Source organism: Phodopus roborovskii, unplaced genomic scaffold (genome assembly GCF_943737965.1).
Source record: "Phodopus roborovskii unplaced genomic scaffold, PHOROB, whole genome shotgun sequence".
NCBI lineage: Eukaryota > Metazoa > Chordata > Mammalia > Rodentia > Cricetidae > Phodopus > Phodopus roborovskii.
In genome coordinates, this window is record NW_026126558.1 from 11,979,013 (window position 1) to 12,002,409 (window position 23,397).

General features: G+C 41.5%; 1 protein-coding gene across 1 annotated transcript in view; it reads left to right on the plus strand.

Annotated features, from left to right (window-relative positions):
- Positions 1-894: 894 nt before the first annotated feature.
- The window catches only part of Cmc2 (C-X9-C motif containing 2), a 31,765-nt gene continuing 9,262 nt past the window's right edge, over positions 895-23,397 (plus strand). The window contains exons 1-2 of the mRNA XM_051201549.1: positions 895-923; positions 19,083-19,193. Coding sequence (XP_051057506.1) covers positions 19,113-19,193 — 81 coding nt within the window. The 5' untranslated portion in view covers positions 895-923; positions 19,083-19,112. The remainder of the gene's footprint in view (positions 924-19,082; positions 19,194-23,397) is intronic.

Sequence of the window (23,397 nt, forward strand, 5' to 3'; positions counted from 1 at the left end):
CATTTCGCCTGTAACTATTTCAATTTCTATTTTCTAGCGCTTCACCACAGTGGGTGCTAAGACACAGTTCTTGAATGAACATGTGACAGAAAAGATGCCTCGTGAAAACAATCTCGTAGAAGCGAGGGGGCACAACGAGTAAAGCAACAGGATGCACTGACAATAAAGACGCCTGGCAAGACTAAATGCGCAGCCGGAATCTAGGGCTCAAAGTAGAGCCACCCTTCACAGGACCTATCCAAGCTGTTGTAGTCCAGACTTCAGAAGGCACATTAAGTCCCGCCCCACTCCGGGCGGATATGACGCCACGGACGAGCATCACTGCACTCTTGTTCCGGACTCAATGCTCACTGAGTCTCACCTCTAGACCAAGATACCGTGACGGTACCGCGCCGTGACAAGACCCCCGTAGAGGACTGGGGGCTGGTTCTCTTAATACTCCCACCATTCTGCGGGTCCCAATCTATACAGCTGAAGCCTTCCTTACCGCTGCTCCACAACGCTCGCCACGTCTGCAGCTGCTCCCGCCGAGGCGCTTTCGAAGCCGCCAATCGCTGCTCAGGCCCCGCCCACCGGGCAAGGCCTCTGCACTGCTCCAGGGTTATGGGGGTCGCGTCTGTGGGCGCGCCCAATGGGAAACGCGTCGAGCCTCCAATCATTGCTCTTATCAGGGACAAGAACAGGAAAATAAATTTAAACTCTACATAAAATTCTTTCTTGTAATCTTCGTTGTTTGCTATCCCCTCTGGGCCACGGTAAACTAGCCCTTTGTCCCCCTTAGCCTCGGATAGTGGACCAGTCCAGGCGGGGCGGTGCACGCAGGGTGGCGCATGCGCGGAGAGGCGGGCTCCTCATTTGGGCGGAGCTGCGGGCTCTATGTCCGTGACTTTCGAATCAGTGTTTCCCGTGGGGGCTAAGCGGCGGTGAGTGTCGGGTGGCCCTCAGTCTCCGGGCTTCTGGCAGCCTGTGGCTCTTCGGCTTCCCACGCCGCGCTAGGCGGGCTGCTGAGGCGGCTGGGGTGCATCCATGTCCTTGCCCTTGGACCTTTGCTAGGGACACTCGGTTGGTGAGCAGCGGGCGTGAGTTATCACCCTCAGCGGAGGTCTCCCCGCCGTTCTTGGCCTTGCTATCTTGAGCACACGCCTTATAGAGTGCGCGTACCCTGGGTCAGCGCTTTGGAGATGCATGTCACTGAGAGCTCAGTAAACTGTTTTGGATGGTTACTAGAGAATTGCCTGCAGAAACAGGCATCTGGTAGAGTGCGTTTTAGCCTCTGTCACTTGACTGGCTAGCGATGTTTTTACAAAGATTCCCACGGCACACTTGGCAAGGAAGGTAGCGTTTCGTGTCCGTTTTATAGGCTTCGAAGACGACTGTGTTTGTGTATGTGGAGTCGAAATATTAGAAACCTCTGCTAAAACTTTACGAAATTACACAAAAACTGAAACAAGCATGGTATGGTGTCTCGTGCCTTAATCCCTACACCGGGGAGGTGGAAGCAGGAATTAGGAGTTCAAGAAAGGCCTCAGGTACATAGGGAGTTTGAGCCAAGCTTTTCTACATGAGACTGTGTTGATAACAAAACCCAAAAGGGATTCGCTTGTGACATCCGTTCTGTTATTTGGTTGATCAAAGTGAAAATGAGCCTCTTTTCATCCCCTTCAGTGGTAATTTTGAACATTCAGCAAACATTTATTGGGCATTTACTGTATGCACTTACTAGACTATTCCCTCGAAAGCTTCTGTTCTGTCACGAGTCTGTGGACTGTTTATTTTTCCTCCCTTGACTTGGCAGAATGCTTACCTGCCTGCCCGGTACTGGTAAGAGATTGTTTCAGAATGATGCCGAGGAGGTCTATTTCTTGAGAAACAGTTTGATGGAATTCAAAAGTAGTAGGCAATGTGACTGTTATTTTTCTAAGGTTGATAATTGAGATGTGATCATTTGAGTTTGTGGTGTATATGTATGTGTGTGGGGAGGAGGGGGCAAGTGGGTGCTGTGAAGTACGTGTAGAAGTCAGAGGTACAGCTTGTAGGAGTCTGTTCTACCATAAAGGTCCCAGGGACCAAACCCAGGTCCACATGCTTAGCAGTAAGTGCCTTTTTCTGCTGAGCTATCTCATGAGCCAAACATACAGGCTTTTAAAGGATATATTTTAGGGGGCAGGGAGCGTGGCTTAGTTGGTAGAGTGCTTTGCCTAGTGTGTAAGTAGTCCTTGGGTTGATTCCTTACATCACACAAAACTAGAGCAGATGGCAAGCACACACCAATAACCCCAGCATTCTGGAAGTAGAGTTCAAGGTCTACCCGAAACCCTGTCTTAAAAACACACACACACACACACACACACACACACACACACACATTTAAAATGCATGAAAAGTAAATTTTCAGTTTTTGCTAGACAACAAATCTTCGAGCTTAAAGATACCAATATACCTCCTTGGCTTTTTTTTTTTTCCATTTATTAGTTTTTCAAATCTCAGAGTCATGACTTATGTTTTTAACTTGTATTTTGTGCCTGCCACTGTGATGTGTGTGTGTGTGTGTGTGTGTGTGTGTGTGTGTGTGTGTGTGTAGGTAGGTAGGTAGGTAGGTAGGTTAGAGAATGCTTGTTGGAGTCAGTTTTCTCCTTCCACCATGTGAGTTCTGAAGACTGAACTTGTCATCATGCACTGAGCCAATTTGCTGGCCTTAATTAATTTTAAATTGTTTGTGTGTGTTTGTATTTGTGTGTTTCGGGTCAGGCTGGGGCTGACCTCAGTCCAGTTAAGTCTGGTCTGACACTCTCTGCAGTACTAATTTGAGACTTGGTCTTTCATTGACCCGTGTAAGCCAGCTGTTTTGACTAGGTTGACTGGCCATTGAGCACCCCTTTGGGGCCTTGTCTGTCTCTGCCTCCTCATTAAGGGTTTTGGGCATTACCCACTGAGCAACTCCCAGCCCCTTGCTTATTTTAAGCTATTAGAGACGGCAACTGAAGTGTAAATTTCTTTCGTAAGTAGTCACACAGGAGCAAAATCTTTGTAAAAACAGTGGTTCTCAACCTTCCTAATTCCGTTTAACACACTGATATTGTGGTGACCCCCCCCAAACATAAAATTATTTCATTGCTACTTCATAACTGTAATTTTGCTACTGTTTTTAATTGTAATATAAATATCTGATGTGATAGGGTCATGACCCACAGGTTAAGAACCACTGTTCTAAAAGAAACATCATTAAAATTTAGGGTGCTTGCCTATTATAATGTCCTCTGTGGTGTTAGCATGTTTTTCCTTGTACTAGAGTCTCTTTATTAAAAAAAAAAATGTGCCATCTGGTACTAAAGCAAGGAATTTGTTAGATAAGGTTGAGTGTTTAGGGTTTAGGTTAAATAGCATTCTTTTTGCCAAGAGTAGAAGAAAATAAAGTTAACATTTTATACCTTGAAATAGCTATTTGGGTAAACAATGAGAAGAGCCCATTTTTATTTCTCAGTTATAAATAAAATGAAAACAATTTGTTTCTGGCTGGCACTATAGTAGAATACATATTTTATATAAACATTGGTTATTGTAGGAAGAAAATACATAGAATCATGTGATGGGAGATGTCCATACTCCTTACAATCATGTGAGTATATAACATGCACACGTAGATTAGCAGGCAAGTCCCTTCTTGAGTACAGAAACTTCTTAAGTTCTTATGTTTGGATAAATTCAATGTAAGTTAAATACTTTAAGTCAAAGATTTATTTAAAGAGCAAGGTGATGCAATGTAACGGTGAATGCTTGGTTATTGTGATTTGACCCTTGGCTCTGAAAAAATAATGCATTTGGTATTCCTAATAGACTGAACACCATAGCTTACCTTGGTCTATGTCAGCATACCCAGAATGCTTACAGTGGAACAGTATCTTCTAACACAAAGCCTGATTTAAAATAAAATATTAAATGTTTATCTTATGTATATACTTATACACATTTTCCAAACATGAAATGCATATGAAAACAGAGAACACAGTGTTTCAAAAAATAATAGCCTTCCAAACGGGGTGGTGTTGGTGCACACCTTTAATCCCACCACTTTGGAGTCAGAGGCAGGTGGATTTCTGCGAGTTCAAGGCCAGCCTAGTCAACAAAGCAAGTTCCAGAACTGTAGCCAGGGCTACAGAGAGAAACCGTTTCGAAAAACCAATAATAATAATAATAATAATAATAATAATAATAGCCATCTAGTATACTTCAGTACATAGGTGGTTTCTCTACATTGTGTGACTCACTGGGAGCTAGGACTTGTTCTCACTTCCAAGCACCATGAGACAGGCCAGTGCTGACCTGTATATTGCTAGTTTATGGAAAGCTTAAAATTTGAACAACAGGTTTCCATGATAAGCTGAGAAACCATAAGGTGTGCCATCAAAAGTTGGACACCATGTGTCTGCTTTGCTAATTAAAGGAGCTATTTTTGTATTTGATCCATAAGGGAACACGTTTGAGGGCTGCTTGATCAAAATGTGCAAAAATATTTTGACATGTACATTTTTTAAACAAAACATTCAAGTCATTTTCTAGGTGGCAAATTAGTGTACTTTGGGAAAAAATAAATGAGATGAAAACAAGATTAGCTCCATTCTACATTCTATTACGTTTCTATTACATTATTATACATGATAAATTCCGGTGATTAACACCATAACAGTAGTTGATGACTTGCATTGCTGAACTATATCAAACTTCATGCTTCCGAGGTATATCATTTGTGCCATTAAAACGACACGTAGTCAGCGCAGAGGAAACAAAATCTGAACTTGGTTGCAGTTTCATTTTCCATTCCAAATACTTAGCTGGGTGGGACTGCCTGATTTGTGTTCTTTAGCTGTGGTGTGTATGTGTGTTCAGTAGTTACTGTATTGAACAGTAAGCAGATAAAAATGCAATTTAAGATAGTGGATGTGCTCTAGCCCTTGGGAATTATTTATTTAGGTTTTCTTTTGTATGTGTTGGGAATAAGAATTGTATGTGTGGGCAATTTGAGAATTTTATATATACACATACACATTTCTTAGATTTTTTAATAAAAAAAATTGAGCTATAAAATGTGCATACCATAAAATTTGCCCATTGCAAGCAAATTTGGTGATATTATTAAGTTTGTAGAATTGTGCAGTCATTATCAGGACCCAACTTTAGAACATTTTTATCACTCTAAGGCAGTGGTTCTCAACCTTCCTAATGCTGCAACCCTTTAGTACTGTCCCTCATGTTGTGACCCACCAGCCATAAAATTATTTTGTTACTACTTCATTGTAACGAGTATGGTTTTTCCTACCACCACTGTCTTGTCCCTCCACCGGGCCAGCCCCAAATAACACACCGAGACTCTGTATTAGATATAATGCTGTTGGCCAATTACTTGTTTCTTATCGGCTAGCTGTCTTAAGTATTAACCCATTTCTATTAATCTCCACGTGGTCTTATCTTACCGGAGAGAGAGCCTGCTGGCAGTCTGCTCTCTCCGTCTTCCATCTTGACTCCTCCTTCCTACTTCGTCTTTCCTCCTTGTCTCCTAGTCACACCTATCTTGCTTTCCTATTGGCCAACAGTGCTTTATTCATTAACCAGTATGAGAAACATATTTACAGAATCATAAAATAAATATCTGATACTCAGAATATCTAATATGGGAGGTTTCAGAGGGGCCTACCAGTTGAGAACCACTGCTCTATAGGAGGTTAGTTTGTAGCCATTTACAAATTAAACCTCATTTCTACTTTTAGTCCTGTACAACCAGTGGCTTGTTTTTTTTGTTTTTGTTTTTTTTAAATTTATTTTATATAACAAAGTCCAATTAAATGAAAACAAACATTTATACACAATATTTGGGAATTTGGGCGTTGTTCTTTCCAAACTACTTCCTGCTGGTAAGGGCGCTATCATGGGGGATTCGAAGAAGATTCAGAAATCCTGGCTGTAGTCTGTAAGGCTGCTTTGTCCAGCTGTTTTGAATGTAGGATCACCTGGTACTCTGTTTCAGGCAGTCTGGCTTGATCAAACCACATTAGTCTGGAAGGAATCCACATCTTTTCATTTTCTGTGGAAACAAAAATAGAAATCCTTTTCCCCAGTAACTTGTCCTTGAACTTAAATTTTGGAGTCAAAGCATTTTTTTTTTAATTTAAATTATTATTTTACATGTAGATCCCAGTTCCCTCTCCCACCCTCCCTTGCTCCCTCCCCCCCAACCCTCCCTCCCTTCTTCCCTCCCTTTTACCCTCTCTGCCCTCTCACATGCACTCTAACCACCCTCCCCTCCCATCCCCTCATCCCAATTCCATATGTAGGGGAATGCCATCCAGTTGGGGTCATGTAGATCTGACAGGTCATGTGAAGCAGGGACTAGGGCTTCTCTCCTGTCTCTAGATTAAGGCAGTTATCCCTCCATGGGGGATATGTTCGCAAAGTCCTTTTGTGTACCAGGGATACATCCTGGCTCCACTGTCTGAGGTCTCTTAGACTGCTCAGTCCTTCTGGCTGAGACCCATATTCAGGGGGCCTGAGTCAGTCCCATGCTGGCTTCCCAGCTATCAGTCTAGTGGCCGTTAGCTCCTCCTTGTTCAGGTAAGCTGTCTGTATGTGTTTCTGCCGCATGGTCTTGTCCTCTCCATCTGCATCTGGGTTCTAGTTCAACTCAGTGTTTATGTATGGGTGTTTGATCCTGTTTTCAACAGGCATTAGTTGAGGGCTCCATGGAGAAGTTAATTATTGATTTCACTCTCCGGGAAGGGCATTTATGATAGCCTTTCCACGGAAGCTCAAATTGTTAGTTGGGAGCAGTCTTGTAGTTCTCTAGACCTTTCTTTGTGTTCAATTTTATCTTCAAACCAATATTGGCTCCCTCTTTTATGTTCTCTCTGTCTCTGTCTCTCTCTCTCTCCTATCTTCTATTCCTAACCAGGCTCAATTCCTGGTCGCACATGTTTTCCTTTCCTCCCCCTCATTTTCTCCTACTTCGCAGCCCCCCCCAAATTTCACCTGAGCTCTGGGGGACTTGTCCCTTCCCAGTTCTGTGAGGGACTTAATATGAATCTCTTAGAATACACCTTGTATCCTAGTTCCTCTGGTGATATGAATTATAGGCTGGTGATCCTTTGCTCTAGGTCTAAAATCCATATATGAGTGAGTACATACTGTGTTCCTCTTTTTGTGATGGGGTTACCTCATTCAGGATGGTTTCTTCAAGTGCCATCCACTTGCCTGCGAATTTCAAGATACCATTATTTTTTTCTGCAGAGTAGTATTCCATTGTGTAGATGTGCCACATCTTCATTATCCATTCTTCAATTGAGGTTGCATCTAGGTTGCTTCCAGGTTCTTGCTATTACAAATAGTGCTGCTATGAACATAGTTGAACAGATGTCTTTGTTGCATGGATGTGAATCCTTTGGGTATATGCCTAAGAGGGGGATTGCCGGGTCCTGTGGTAAACTAATTCCCATTTTCCTGAGGAACCGCCATACTGATCTCCAAAATGGCTGTAGGAGTTTGTACTCCCACCAGCAGTGGAGGAGTGTTCCACTTTCTCCACATCCTCTCCAACCTAAGTCATCACTGGTGTTTCTAATTTTAGCCATTCTGGCAGGGGTAAGATGGTATCTCAAAGTTGTTTTGATTTGCATTTCCCTGATAGCTAAGAATGTGGAGCATTTTCTTAAGTATCTTTCAGCCTTTTTGATTTCCTCTATTGAGAATTCTTTCTTCAGTTCTGTACCCCATTTTTTAATAGGGTTATTTGGTGTTTTGTTGACTAGTTTCTTGAGTTCTTTGTATATTTTGGAGATCAGCCCTTTGTTGGATATAGAATTGGTGAAAATCTTTTCCCAGTCTGTGGGCTGCCGTTTGGTCTTGTCCACTGTGTCCTTTGCCTTACAGAAGCTTCTAAGTTTGAAGAGGTCCCATCTATTAATTGTTTCTTTCAGTATCTGTGCCCCTGGAGTTATGTTCAAGAAGTGGTCTCCTATACCAATTTGTTCAAGGGTACCTCCTACTTTCTCTTCTAAGAGGTTCAATGTGGCTGGTCTGATGTTGAGGTCTTTGATCCATTTGGACTTGAGTTTTGTGCATGGCGACAGACATGGGTCTATCTGCACTCTTCTACACACCCTCATCCAATTGTGCCAGCACCATTTGTTGAAGATGCTGTCCTCGCCCCATTGTATAATTTTAGCTGTTTTGTCGAAAATCAGGTGTTCATAGGTGCATGGGTTAATGTCAGGATTTTCAATTCGATTCCATTGGTCTACCTGTCTATTTTTATGCCAATACCAGGCTGTTTTCAGAACTATAGCTCTGTAGTAGAGATTAAAGTCAGGAATGGTGATGCCTCCTGAAGTTCTTTTATTGTATAGGGTTGTTTTGGCTATCCTGGGTCTTTTGTTTTTCCATATAAAGTTGATTATTATCCTTTCACGGTCGGTGAAGAATTGTGGTGGGATTTTAATGGGGATTGCATTGAATTTGTAGATTGCTTTTGGCAAGATTGCCATTTTTACTATGTTTATCCTACCTATCCAAGAGCATGGGAGAGCTTTCCATTTTCTGGTATCTTCTTTAATTTCTTTCTTTAGAGCCACAAAGTTATTATTATATAGGTCTTTTACTTGTTTGGTAAGCGTTACACCAAGATACTTTATGTTGCTTGTGGCTATTGTAAAGGGTGATGTTTCTCTGATTTCTTTCTCTGTCTCTTTGTCGTCTGAAAAAAGTTGGGCTACTGATTTTTTTGAGTTTATCTGTATCCTGCTAGTTTGCTGAAGGTGTTTATCAGCTGTAGGAGTTCCCTGGTAGAGTTTATTGGGTCGCTTATATAAACTATCATATCATCTGCAAATAGAGACAGTTTGACTTCTTCCTTTCCAATTTGTATCCCCTTGATCTCCTTTTGTTGTCTTATTGCATTAGCTAGAACTTCTAGTACGATATTGAAGAGATATGGAGAGAGAGGGCAGCCTTGTCTTGTTCCTGATTTTAGAGGAATTGGCTTAAGTTTCTCTCCATTCAGTTTGATGTTGGCGGTTGGTTTGCTGTATATTGCTCTATTATGTTTAGGTATGTTCCTGTTATCCCTGACCTCTCCAAGACCTTTATCATGAAAGGGTGTTGAATTTTGTCGAAGGCTTTTTCCGCATCTAGGGAGATAATCATATGGTTTTTCTTTTTCAGTTTGTTTATATGGTGGATCACGTTGATAGATTTTCGTATGTTAAACCATCCCTGCATTCCAGGTATGAAGCCTACTTGGTCATGGTGGATGATTTCTCTGATGTATTCTTGAATTCGGTTTGCCAGTTTTTATTGAGTATTTTTGCATCGATGTTCATCAGGGATATTGGTCTGTAGTTTTCTTTCTTAGTTGTGTCTTTGTGAGGTTTGGGTACCAAAGTTATTGTGGCCTCATAAAAAGAGTTTGGCAATGAACCTTCTGTTTCTATCTTGTGGAACAGTTTGAGGAGTAGTGGTATTAGTTCTTCCTTGAATGTCTGGTAGAATTCTGCGCTGAATCCATCTGGCCCTGGACTTTTTTTGGTTGGAAGGCTTTCGATGACTGCTTCTATTACATTGCGGGTTATAGGTCTATTTAAGTTGTTTGTCTGTTCTTGATTTAATTTTGGTAAGTGATAGTTATCCAAAAACTTGTCCATTTCCTTTGAATTTTCAATTTTTGTGGAATACAGATTTTCAAAGTATGACCTGAAAATTGTCTGGATTTCCTCTGTGTCTGTTGTTATGTTCCCTGTTTCGTTTCTGATTTTGTTAATTTGCAAGTTCTGTCTCTGCTTTTTTGTTAATTTGGATAAAAGTTTGTCTATCTTGTTGATTTTCTCAAAAAACCCACTCTTCGTTGCATTGATTTTTTTTTTTTTTGTATTGTTTTCCTGGTTTCTATTTTGTTGATTTCAGCCCTCAAGTTGATTATTTCCTGGCGTCTACTCCTGCGGGGTGAATTCGCTTCTCTCTGTTCTAAGGCTTTCAGTTGGGCTGTTAATTCATTTATGTGACTATCCTCTGTTTTCTTCATATGGGCACTTAGTGCAATGAACTTCCTTCGTAGCACTGCTTTCAAGGTGTCCCATAAGTTCGGGTATGTTGTATCCTCATTCTCGTTGAGTATTAGAAAGTCCTTAATTTCTTTCTTTATTTTTTTCTCTGACCCAGGAGTGGTGCAATTGCACATTGTTCAGTTTCCATGAGTTTGCAGGTTTTCTGCTATTTGTGTTGTTGTTGAATTCCAATTTTAAAGCATGGTGGTCCGATAAGATACAGGGGACTATTTCTATTCTCTTGTATCTGTTGAGGTTTGTTATGTCACCTAGTATGTGGTCAATTTTAGAGAAGGTTCCATGTGGAGCAGAGAAGAAAGTATATTCTTTTGTCTTTGGATGGAATGTTCTATAGATGTCTGTTAACCCCAGTTGAGACATAACTTTTGTTAATTCTTTTGTTTCTTTGTTGAGTTTCTGATTTGTGGTCCTGTCTAGTGTTGAGAGTGGTGTATTGAAGTCTCCCACTATAAGTGTGTGAGGTTTTACATGAACTTTGAGTTTTGGTAGTGTTTCTTTTACGAATGTGGGTGACTTTGTATTAGGGGCATAGATGTTCAGAACTGAGACTTTGTGTTGATGGATTTCTCCTGCTATGAATATGAAATGACTGTCTTCATCTCTTTTGACTAATTTTGGTTTGAAGTCTAACTTGTTAGATATTAGGATAACTACGCCTGCTTGCTTCTTATTTCCATTTGATTGGAAAATCTTTTCCCAACCCTTTACCCTGAGGTAATGTCTATCTTTGAAGCTTAGATGTGTTTCTTGTATGCAGCAGAAGGATGGATTCTGTCTTCGTATCCATTCTGTTAGCCTGTGTCTTTTTATAGGTGAGTTAAGACCATTAATGTTGAGGGTGAGTAAGAACCATTGATTGTTGATGCTTGTTTGATTTAGGTTTGTTGTTGACAGTGGTATTGTGAATATATTGGTTCTGCTTCACCCTTGGTTTCTGGTGTAGTTGGATTATCTGTTGCCTACATTTTTGTGGGCGTAGTTACCTTCCTTGGGTTGGAGTTTTCCTTCCAATACTTTCTGTAGGGCTGGATTTGTAGATACGTATTGGGAAAATCTAGTTTTGTCATTAAATATCTTGTTGTCTCTATCTATAGTGATTGAGAGTTTTGCTGGATATAGTAGCCTAGGCTGGCATCCGTGGTCTCTTAATACTTTTTTAGAACATCTATCCAGGACCTTCTGGCCTTGAGGGTTTCCATTGGGAAGTCAGGTGTAATTTTTATAGGTGTGCCTTTATTTGTTACCTGTCCTTTTTTCCTTTGCTGCTCTTAATATTCTTTCTTTATTCTGTATGCTAGGTGTTTTGATTATTATATGTCGAGGGGTCTTTTTTCTTTGTCCAGCCTATTTGGGGTTCGGTATGCTTCTTGTACTTTTATGGGCATGTCCTTCTTCAGATTTGGAAAGTTTTCCTGGATGATTTTGTTGAATATGTTTTCAGCACCTTTGAGCTGGGCTTCCTCACCTTCCTCTATGCCTATTATTCTTAAGTTTGGCCTTTTCATGGTGTCCCACATTTCCTGGATGTTTTGTGTTAAGGATTTATTGGATTTATGATTTTCTTTGGTCGATGAATCTATTTCTTCTAGTTTATCTTCTGCTCCTGAGATTCTCTCTTCCATCTCTTGAATTCTGTTGGTTATGCTTGTGTCCGTAGTTGCCGATTTTTTGCCCAGCTTTTCTATTTCCAGAATTCCTTCAGTTTGTGTTGCCTTTATTTTCTCTATTTCAGTTTTCAAGTCTTGAACTGTTTCCTTCACCTGCTTAATTGTTTTTTCTTGGCTTTCTGTACTTTCCTTAAGGAATTTGTTCATTTCTTCCACTTTTTTGTTTGTTTTTTCCTCCATTTCTTTAAGGGATTTTCTCACATCTTCTTTGAGGGCCTCTATCATTTTTATGATGGTAATTTTTAAGTTGTACCCTTCTGCTTCCTCTGCTTTGTTGTTGTGTTCCATTGTAGTTGGTGTAGATTCCCTAGATTCTGGTGGTGTCATGCTTGTCTTTCTGTTGTTAGGTGTTCTCTTGTATTGCCTTCTTCCCATAGCTTCTTCCAGTAGGTGTTGGTGTGGTCTCCCCCTCTCTCTATGGTTCTTCCCCGATGGGCTTATGTGGGTCTGAGATTTAATATCTGTAGCTCTGTGTGGTCCAAGCTCTCTAGGAGGTTTCTCCGCAGACAGGGATCCAGGGATGGGGCCAAGGATGAGGGTCCAGTGGCTTGTTTTTTGTTTCTATGAACATGAATGTAACCTTTGTAAATGTTGAATGAAAGTAGAGCCATTCAATATGTAGTCTTGATATCCAATTGTATCCAGCTTTTCATCAGGATTAGAGCATGTAGCTAATGAATATTCTATTGTATAGTTAAGCCACATTTGTTTATAGATTTACCTGGTTATTAGACATTGGATGGCTTTATTAAAATTCCCAGACTCAACTCTTAAGACTAATGCTCCTAGCCAGGTGTATACACTATTAATCCCAGTCTTTGGGAGCCTGAGGCATGCGGATATCTGAGATCATGAGTTCCAGACCAACCAGGGCTACCTGGTAAGACTCTATTTAAGAAAACAAAAACAAAACCCCCAAACTAAGATTATAATAATAAAAGTGTTTCTGCATATGTTCATACATGTGTTAGTGTGACTTTGGCTTTCCTTGCTTGGGTAGGCATGCAGCTGCTGAGCTATAGTAAGAATGTGTCTTCTACTTTGTCTCTCTAGGTATCTGCATATGTCCTCTATAGTGGTGCGGGAGTTCATTTCTCCTCACCCTAACCCTGCTTGGTATTATCTGACTTTCTGATTATAAATGTCTCTGATATAAAGGTGGTTCGACTTAACAGTACTGCAAAAGCAATGCACAGTCAGTAGAAACCTGTGTCAAATGTTGCATTTGGTCTTTACCCTGATGATGTGATGTCTCGATGGCAGGTCACAGCATGTGGCCAGCCACAGCTCCCAGTCAGCCTCAGGGTCACAAGGGAAAATGTTGCAGTGTCTGTGTTGCCAGTGCTTTTGAATATTGTGGTTTTGCATCCCATCATGTCTGCTAAATGCCCATCAGTGTATCCTGCTGGTGTAAAGAAGAGGAGAGAGATTACTTTGTAGATGAAATTCAAAGTAACTGCCTAGCACAAAGGTGGCCAGCCAGTGGTGGTCATCTCACAGAGTCAGGACGTTCCCAGTCCACAATCTGAACCATCTTGAAGGATAAGCAAATCAGTGAGGAAGGGAAACTAAGCATTCACTAAGTCCACTGCCATCACTGAGAAGAGAGCTGGGCTGATCATTGATTTGGAGGTCTTACTAGTGGGGTGGATAGAAGAGCAAGTGCAGAAGTGAGTGCCACTTGGCCTGCTGATGATCTAGGCTCAGCCAAGAAGGATTTTCAACATGTTCAAAGAGCATGCTGACCCTACCTGTACACAGATGTTTACAGAAAGCCCTGGGTTGTTCCTGTGCTTCAAAGGCGTCATACTTTTCATACTGTTAAGGTTAGCAGTGGGGCAGTGGCTGCTGGCATTGAATGTGCTGAAGCTTTTAAGGAAGAATTGCATTGAGTAATTGTGGATCTGGAATACTTACCAGGATTAATATTTAATGTTGATGAAACAGGTTTGTTCTGGAAGCGATTGCCAGAGTGTGCATATGCTCATCAAGAGTCCAAGATAATACTGGGATTTAGAGACCATGTGACTCTGCCTTTGGGAAGAAGTGTTTCAGGGTTCAAATTAAAGCCTTGTCTAATCTACCATTTGGAGAATCCTAGAACATTCAAGAATGTGAGCAAGCATACACTTCCTGTTTACTATCACCATAACAAGAAAGTCTGGATGACATCAGCCTTGTTTGAAGACTGGTTTCTGAACTGCTTTATTTCACAGGCCAGAGATACTGTAGGCAAAGCAGCATCCCATTCAAGATTTTTCTGATCCTTGATGATGCTCCAAAACATTCATCCTGATGAGAAAGTGTTGTACTTGATGCCGAACACCATGCTTTTATAGTGAGTGGGTCATGGTAACATATCTGCCATCGAAGCACATTATTTATGTCAGGCACTTGCACAGGCTGAGGAACACTGAGTCTTTCCAAACACTACTAGGGTTTTAGAAAGGTTCTATCCTAAGTGCTCTCCAGACTATGGCTGCTGCATGGGGAGAAGTCACCCAGCAGTGTATGAACTGCATCTAGAAGAGAATTCTGAAGATGTACGTGTGTTCATTCAAGAGCTTTGATCAAGATGCTGTTGATGTGCTCAGTAACAAGATGTTAGCTCTAGAAACAGCTGGAGTAGGACATGGATGAGGAAGGCATTCATGAGACTGTTGGCATCAAGGCTGAAGCACTCAGTGAAGGGCTGACAGAGCTGCAGGAGGGGAGAAAGCAGTAGAAGCTGAGGAGGAAGTTACGCACAAGGCACCAAGAAAGTTCACAGCCAAGAAACTGGCAGAAGCATGTGCTGTTATCCTGGGGCATGCTGATGCTAGGAGATGGCCATTGTGGGAGATCTGTGAGTGCTGACAGGCAAATAAGGGATGCTCTTGCTTGCTATAGAGAAATGCATCCCAGGAAACAAAAGTGGGAAGTCAAAAGTTGGCATTTTTCCTGGAGAACACAGTGTTTACTAAACCAGCAAGTGTCACTAGCTGTGTCTTCCTCAGCTTTATCCTAGCCTCCTCAGAAGAGGCCATTGATGACTGTATTAACAGCTCCAGCATCCATGCCTCAGCCACTAACTCTAGTTTAGTGCCTCACACATCCCCGAGGCTCAGCATGCTTCTAAGTGTGTGCCCACATACAGCCTTTCAATTTTTCACTTTCAGTACAACATTTAACCATATTTGGGGTGACCAATACTTCATTATAAAAGAAAATTTGTCGCAAATACCAGATATATTTTTGGCTTGATGTACTTTTTGGAGTTTTTAATTTTATGGAAATCTGTGTATCTGAGTGTGGGTGTGTGCATGTTTGAGTGTAATAGCAGGAGCTGGAGTTTCCTGGTGGTTGAGAGTCACCTGACATAGCTACTGGGAACTAAGCTCAGGTCCTCTGGAAGAGTACATGCTCTTACCTACTGAGCTACAACATCTTCAGCTTGTAATGGGTGCATCTGGACATACCTCCACTATCCAGGGGCATCTGCTTAACTAAGTTGGTAGGCATCTTGGAATCTCCTAGTTTTTATTTGCATTTCCCTAAGAACTTAGGATGTTGAGTATCTGTTTATATGCTTCATAGCTGAATTATTCTTATATCTTAAAAGTATCTCTAATTATTTTGCCCATCTTTTGGTTCTTAAAAATTGGGTTGTTTTACTGAGTAGTAGGCCTTCTTTTTTACATTCTTAGATAAGTCTACAATCACTTTTTGTGATTTCTTTTGTTTGTTTTAATAGATTGAAGTTTTTAGAGTAGTTTTAGGTTTGTAGTAAAACTGGTCAGAAATTATAGAGATCTCACCCATACCCACCTTTCCTCAACCTGTGCAGAGCTGTCAGAACCCTGAAACTAGGGTTGTATGGATGTTATAGTTGATGACATCGTTACATCATTGTCATCCCAATGGGACTACCATTTCCTTTTTTTTTTAAAAAAATTAAGATTGATTTTTAAAATTACATTTCTTATTTTTGTATGTTGCCACATCCAGTTTGACTCCAGGGACAGACCTGATTGGGGAGATGAGTGAATGAAGAAGACAGACACAGAGACAGAAAAGCTGGGATCCTGTGGTCTGGGCTCTTGGCAGGAGAAACGGCAACTCAGCATGTTTATTATATGGAGTTGAACAGGGAGGTGAGGTTACTGTATACAGCTAGATCAAGGAGGACAGTGAGTGATACATGCAGATAAACAAGGAGACAGAGTTTATGGTATCAGCTGGACCAAGGAGACAGGTGTAGCTAATTTCTGTAGGAGCATTATGTGTAGGGGAGCAGTCTTTTGGCCCTGAATTATCTGGGGGGGGGGTGGAGAGAAAGCTATGGTGGGCATTTCTGTACACTCTTCCAGTATCTACACACAGACCAGACCAGAGGGACAGCTTTGCCATTTCCCTTTGAGCTTTTCCCTCAAGGAGAAGGCTTTGTCATTTTCTCCCTGGGTCTGAGGCTATAGAGTCCTTGACATGGCTGTGACTATGCCAACAATACACATTCGCTCGGGACTTAACTCACTTAGAGCTTCCTTTGCACCCTACAGTATGTGTGGGGAGGGGCGGGAAACAACACATGTGTGTTGTGGTGCTTGTGTAGCAGTCACAGGACAGTGTTTGAGAGTTAGTTCTCACCAAGTGGGTCCTGGGGATTGAACTCTAGTCATCAGGCTTGGCAGCAAGTAACTATCAACTGAGCCATCTCGCCAGCCTGGGACTTTTCATTTTCTTAACTGTGTTTTCTAAAGTACAATAGATTTTAATTTTGGTAAGATAACCAAATTTTTATTTTATGGATGACCCCTGATTGATCTAAGAACTCTTTGTCTAACATGACATGCTTTGTTTGTTTGTTTGTTTTTTTCTTTTGGTTATAGTGAAATTCCTAACCAAAAAAATATACCTTCTTAACCATTTCCAGGCACAGTATCAAACAGGTTAATGTTGCACAGCAACTACCACCATCTTTCATGGCAACATTTTTTCCTTGTGGAAGGGAAAATTTCCCTTCCACAAACTTCCATGTTTATCTATCTCAGTGCCTAACAGTTGCCTACTTCATACTTTTGACATATGGACTAAGTATTTCAGGCAATGCTATTGGCTGTGCCTGTTTTTTTTTTTTTTTTTTTCTTTTGAGATGGGAATATTTTCTTCAGCATATCCTCAACTTCACCTATGTTGCAGCATGCAGTTACTTTCCTTTTAAGGCTCAATAGAATTCCATTGTGTGTGGCCGAGGTTGTGCTTGCTTACTGGTGTGGACATTGGGGTTGCTCACTTTGAGGTTGGGAATAATCTGCTGTACATGTGGATGTCTTGGCATCTCTTAAGATGGTGCCTGCAATTCTTTGAGGGTATTTCGTGGAGTGGAATTTCTAGGCCCTATAGTAATTCTATTTTCAATTCCCCCTTTTTTGAAAAAAAAAAAAATTTACTTCCTGTGTATGATGGATTTCTTGGCATAATGTATGGGCAGTGCTGGCAGAGACCAGAAGAGGGCAGTGGCACCCCCAGAACTAGAGTTAAGACACTGGTGAGCTGCCACGTGGGTTCTGGGAACCGAACCTGGACCCATGTCCTCCTCAAGAGCAGGAAGCACCCTTCACGGATGAGACTCTGGTTCTTTTCTTTTCCTTTTTGAGACAGTCTTGCTATGTAACCTAGGCTGTCTGGAGATTTGCTGTGCAACTGTATCAAATTGGCCTTATGCTTGTTAGCCTCTGCCTCCTGAGTGCTAAAATTGCAGGTGTGGGTCCCCTGTAAAATATTTTGAATGTTTAGATGGCTCTCAGTAGCCACACCATTTTATGTCACAACAGCAGTGTATAAAGGTTACAGTTTCTCCAGTTTCTTTGCAGCTTCTCCAGCACTTATTTTCCTTTATTTAAAAAACTATTATTAGTGTGTGTGTGTGTGTGTGTGTGTGTGTGAGTGAGTGTGTGACATACCATGTTCATGCATGTGCTCTTGGAGGACAGAAAAAGGTATTGGATTCCCAGGAGCTGTAGTTATAGGGGGTTGTGATCTGCCCGATGTGGGTGCTGGGAATGGAACCCAGTTCTGTAAGGACAGCAAGCTCACACCTCCTACCTACTGAGCCATCTCTCAGCACCCACCCACCCCCCTTTTTTCCCTCAGCTTTCTTTTTGTATGTATGTTTGGTTGGTTTGAGAGAGACAGAGTTTCTCTGTATAGCTCTGGCTGTCCTAGAATTCTCTTGGTAGGTCAGGCTGGCTAGGAACTCAGAGAACCACCTGCCTCTGCTTCCCAAGTGCTGGGATTAATGGCGTGCACAATTATGCTTGGTGACCACAGCTTTCTTTCTTTTCTTTTTCTCCTGTCCCCTCTTCCCTCTCCTACCTTCCCCTCTCCCCTCCCATCTCCCCTTCCCTCACCTCCTCCTTTTCGTCCTTTTGGTTTTTCAAGAGAAGGTTTCTCTGTGTAACAGCTCTGGCTATCCTAGAACTCACTCCATCATGGACCAGGCTGGCTACAGACTCATGGAGATTCACTTCCCACTGCCTCCTGAGTGGATTAAAGGCATGGGCCACCGCACCTGGCTAACAGTGGCTTTCTTAATAGATTTGGGGGTAGTTCTTAGGTTTTCTTTTTTGGGAGTTTTTAAGATTAAAATAATTAAATGGTCTTTTCGTCATTTTTCTGATTAGAAAGTGTAGTTAAAAATAGAGTAACACTATATAACTATAGCAGACACTTTAAAATAATGCATTTCCTTAACCTTAGTTGCTAATTATCTCTTTTGTGGTCGACCCCTTAAACTAATTTCTGGGCTTTTGGATTTGTTTGCAGTACAGTAATTACTTTTGTATACAGATCTGTTAATTTTGAAAACTGCTCATTGTTTCACTTCATTTAGCTTTCTCAGCCAGATGTTTAAAAAGCAGTCTGCATTTATTCACACTAATGTGAGATGGACTTATGGCATTTTATAACTCACGAAGAGGAACATTCAATTTAAAAGAATAAGCCAATTCTTACCGTTGGTAAACTCTCATCTGAACAAGGTGAGTAGTAACCAATTCCAGGAGTGAGAGCAAAATCTTTAAAAGTCCAGCATTGGTGTACAAGTGTTCCTGAGAAAGAGCTGCTTTTCCTCTTCTGGACCTGCAGGCTCTCTAAAGCTGGTAACGAGCTGGCTGTTTCCATCACTGTAAAGGAGCTAAGGCTCGATTTGCATACTTGGCTCAGGCAACACAGTTGGTTCACAGTTGACACTTTATTCTGATAAAGGTCATTGCTGGCTGTCATTGAAAATACAAGTGTATTCATGCCTACTCAAGCATTCTTGTGTTTACAGGTCTCCCTGCATTTGTTCGTCCTCCTAAAGATGCATCCTGACTTGTCTCCGCACTTACACACCGAGGAATGCAACATCTTGATTAACTTGCTTAAGGAATGTCACAAAAATGTAAGAATCCAGGAGTGACCGTAAAACACAAGTGAAACTTGTGAACACTAATGTGTTCTCTTAGCACAATGGGGCAGTAACAGGTGTGAGCTGCTTGGAGTTTGTGTGATTCCTTGCTCTTTATGACGTGCTGTGTAGAGTGCCTGTTCAGTGCTGTGCGGTAGTTGGAGTGCATGTCTTTACAGTGAGGTGTGTCACTTCCCTCACGAAGGATGGGACGGTTAGTGCACCTTCAGTTCCTGATCATGTGCCATCATTAAATCAAGGGGACTTTTTTTTTTGGTAGATGTTGAATGTTTGGTTTATCTTTAAGTTTTATCAAGGATTAGAGTTTTCCTTTAACTCTGTGCTTTTATTTATCGCATGATGCTGTAAACTGTGGACATATTACATTTAGTAGTGGTGACTGCCATTCAGAGGATAAGATCAGGACTCAAAAAATGGTAATAAGTTGATGGGAGATAACATTCTGTAAATATGTTTCTCTTATTGGTTAATGAATAAAGCCCTGTTGGCTAGTAGGAAAGCAAGATAGGTGGGACTAGGAGACAAGGAGGATTAGGGAAATGTAGTAGAGGAGAGTCAAAATGTAGGGACTTGAGATAAGTCTGGACCCTCTCTCCTGTAAGATAACACCACATGGAAACACTTAGATTAATAGAAATGGATTAATATTTAAGCAGAGCTAGCCAATAAGAAACACTAGTAACAGGCCAACAGCTTTATATCTAATATAGTGTCTCTGTGTTATTTGGGGACCAGGCTGTCGGGAAGAACTGCTCATAACAATAAGTTATGCCTACAGTCTTTGCAGGCAGATGTTTTATTGGGTCAAAGAATGCTATTGATGATGACAAGCTTTGGGCAAACAGTTCACACAGTATATATGTGGGTCAAGAATTAGGTGCTCTTATGCTGGGAGATGGTGGCTCACATCTTTAATCCCAGCACTGGGGACGCAGAGGCAAGTGGATCTCTGGACTACAGAGTGAGTTCGAGGATGGGTTCCAAAACTACACAGAGAAAAATCTGTCTGGAAAATAAGTAAACAAATAAAATTGTTTCTCTTTTTCAGCTTTTTAAAGGGCTGAGGATGTAGCTCTTTGCCAGAGTGCTCTGAGTTTAGTATTCAGTACTGCATAAACTGGTACATGTCTATAATCACTGCATTTAGAGCAGTGATTCTTAACCTTCCTAGTGCTGTGACCCTTTAATACAGTTCCTCATGTGATGACCCCTAACCATAAGAGTATTTCCTTGCTACTTCATAACTGTAATTTTGATGTTGTTATGAATTGTTAATGTAAATATTTGATATTCAACCCCTGTGGGAGATGTGAAGACAGGAGGATCAGAATTTCCAATATCCTCACAATATAAGTTCAAGACCAGCCTGAGTTACCCAAGATTCTCATCACAATAAATAAACAAAATAACTGTCTTAGTTATGGCTTTTATTGCTGTGAAGAGACAGCATAACCACGGCAGCTCCTATAAGGAAGGCATTTAATTGGGGGGGGACTCTCTTACAGTTTCAGAGGTTCAGTCCATTATCGTGGTGGGAAGCATGGCAGCAGGCAGGCGTGATGCTGGAGCTGAGAGTCCTACATCTTGCAGGCAATAGGAAGTCGACTGACTCACATTGAGAGAAGTTTGAGCAAAACAGACCTCAGAGCCCTCCCCCACAGTGACACACTTCCTCCAACATGCCACACCTCCTAATAGTGCCACTCCCTTTGGGGGCCATCTTCTTTCACACCACTACAATAACCTCCTCTATTTTAAAAAATATTGTATGTATGTATGTATGTATGAATATTGTATGTATGTGGGTACAAGTGCCGTGTGTGTGTGTGTGTGTGTGTGTGTGTGTGTGTGTGTGTGTGTGTGTGTAGAGGCAGATGACAACTGAAGGAGTTGGTTCTTTCACTTTGAGACAGGGTCTCTCTCACTTCTACCATTGTGCTGGGTGAGTGAGCTTCTGGCCCATTGTGTCTCTTCTTCCCACATTGCCCTAGTAGTACTGGGATTACAGACCCAGCTTTTTACATGGTTTTGAGGCACAAAACTCAGGTTGTCAGGTTTATAAGGCAAGCACTTTTTTCTGCTGATCTCTCCTTGGCCATAGATGTCTGTTTTTAATACCAGTATCACAGCCTTGAATGCTGTTTGCCTTGTGTTGTCTCCAACCCATATTCCAATAGTGTCCTTTCTTTTTAGAGATAGGGTCTCACTGTCTGGCCTGAAGCTCAATTATGTCTTTTTAAAGAGCTGGCTTTGGCTATTGTAGAACTTTTTTTTTTTTTTTTTTTTCTCATTTGGATTTTCGAGATAGGGTTTCTCTGTGTGAAAGTTCTGGGTGTCTTGGAACTCACTCTGTAGACCAGGCTGGCCTTGATCAAACTCACAGAGATCCACCTGCCTCTGTCTCCAGAGTGCTGGGATTATAGGTATGTGCCACCACCACCATCTGGGTTAGAACCTTTCACTTCCTTAGAAGTTTTAGAATTACCCTATCACTTGAACAGTTTTTTACTAAGTGTTTTCCATTTGATGCTGAACACTTGGGGTTTTTAGCTCTTTTCTTTTTTGGTAGTCAACTTATTTATGATTGAAGTCATCTGCTGGATAGGTATGTTGAGGCCTTTTAGGACGTGTCTGGAGTAGCTTAATTAAGCATGATCCTAGGTTCTTTAATGCTTGAGTGTTGGTCTGACTTGTAAGAACTCTGTGGATTCTTTGCTGTCAGCCTTTAGTTCTTTAAGTAGTTCTTTGTATTTACTGCAGTCCTGTGCTATGTCAGCAACAGGTGTTGCAGTCTGGTGTGGTACCCTCGTTGACAAAGCCAAGCAGCCAGAGCTGTGTGGTTGATGGGAAGCCAGGGAAACACAGGCCTTACAGGTGTTGCAGACTTGCACCTTCTAAAATAGTTTTCCTCCTTCGTCTGGCCAGATTTCTGGTTTTTGCAAGACCACTTCTCTCCCATTTACTCTCAGAATTGGAGGATTTCAAATGGATTTGTTTGTTTTTTCCTCGGGTTCTCTGTATAGACCTGGCTGGCTTCAAAGAGATTCAACTGCCTCTGCCTCCCAAGTGCTGGGATTAAAGGCATTCAGTTCAACTCCATAGCCTGTTCAAATGGATTTTTAAATAGATGATACTGGAACAATTACATAGCCAATTGGGAAAAGTTAAAATTAGATTTTTACTTTATACCAGACCCATGAATCTAATCTAGAGGGTCAGGGGTTTAAATGTCAAAAATAAAATCACACAAATTCTAAGAAAACACCAGTGTGTATCCTGAGTGTGGGGAAAGACTGCCTTGCCAGTCGTTAGTCTAGAGTCTGTTTATAAAGTTGTTTTTATTTGGGTGTGGTGATGAACACCTTTGATCCCAGTACTCAGGAGCCAAAGGCAGATGGATCTCTGTGAGTTCAAGAACAGCAAGGCTCTATTATACAGAGAAATCCTGTCTCAAACGAATAAAAAAAAAAAAAAATGAAGTTATTCTTTTCTTCTTTCTATGGTTCTTTGAAAGTAAGTTACTGTGTGCATTTATAGACTAGTGAATTAAATTCTCCCCCTTTGATAGCACAGTATCTATGTAGTTATATATTTTTAAAATCTGTGTTATACATTTGTCCTACTTATTTACTGCTATCATGTGGACTCATGCATACAAGGTTTGTAATCTAGTTTGATTTTGTTGTTCAGGCTATTTCAGCTTTGGGCACTAGGTGTCTCTCAATGTGCTGTGTGCAGTAGTTAAAATACAGAGAAGCTAGTGGTAGCTCAGGCCCTTACTCAGGTAGGATACGGTAGGCTCAAGAGGCAGAGGCAGAGGCAGAAAGATCAGGAGTTCAAGGCCAGCCCCAACCTTTAGCTGGGCATGGTAACACATACCTTTCATTGCTGTATTCAGAAATGTGCCATGAGTAGAACCAGATACTTATACATTTATTCCAGATGAGTCACACCAAAAGGAAGGGTGACTGAAGTCAGATAATTTGAACAAAGGCTAAGGATGGAGGTGCTGTTGGTTGAGTGTGGCTTTGGCAGTGGCCAGCAGTTTGAGAGGTGCTTTCCATGTGTTCTGTGAATCCCAGAGTTGAGCAGTAAGAGACTGCTCTCAGAATCGCACCACACTGGAGCAGCATCCCTGGAGCCTGACAGTCCCTGGTGTTCACAGTAGGGCTGAGCC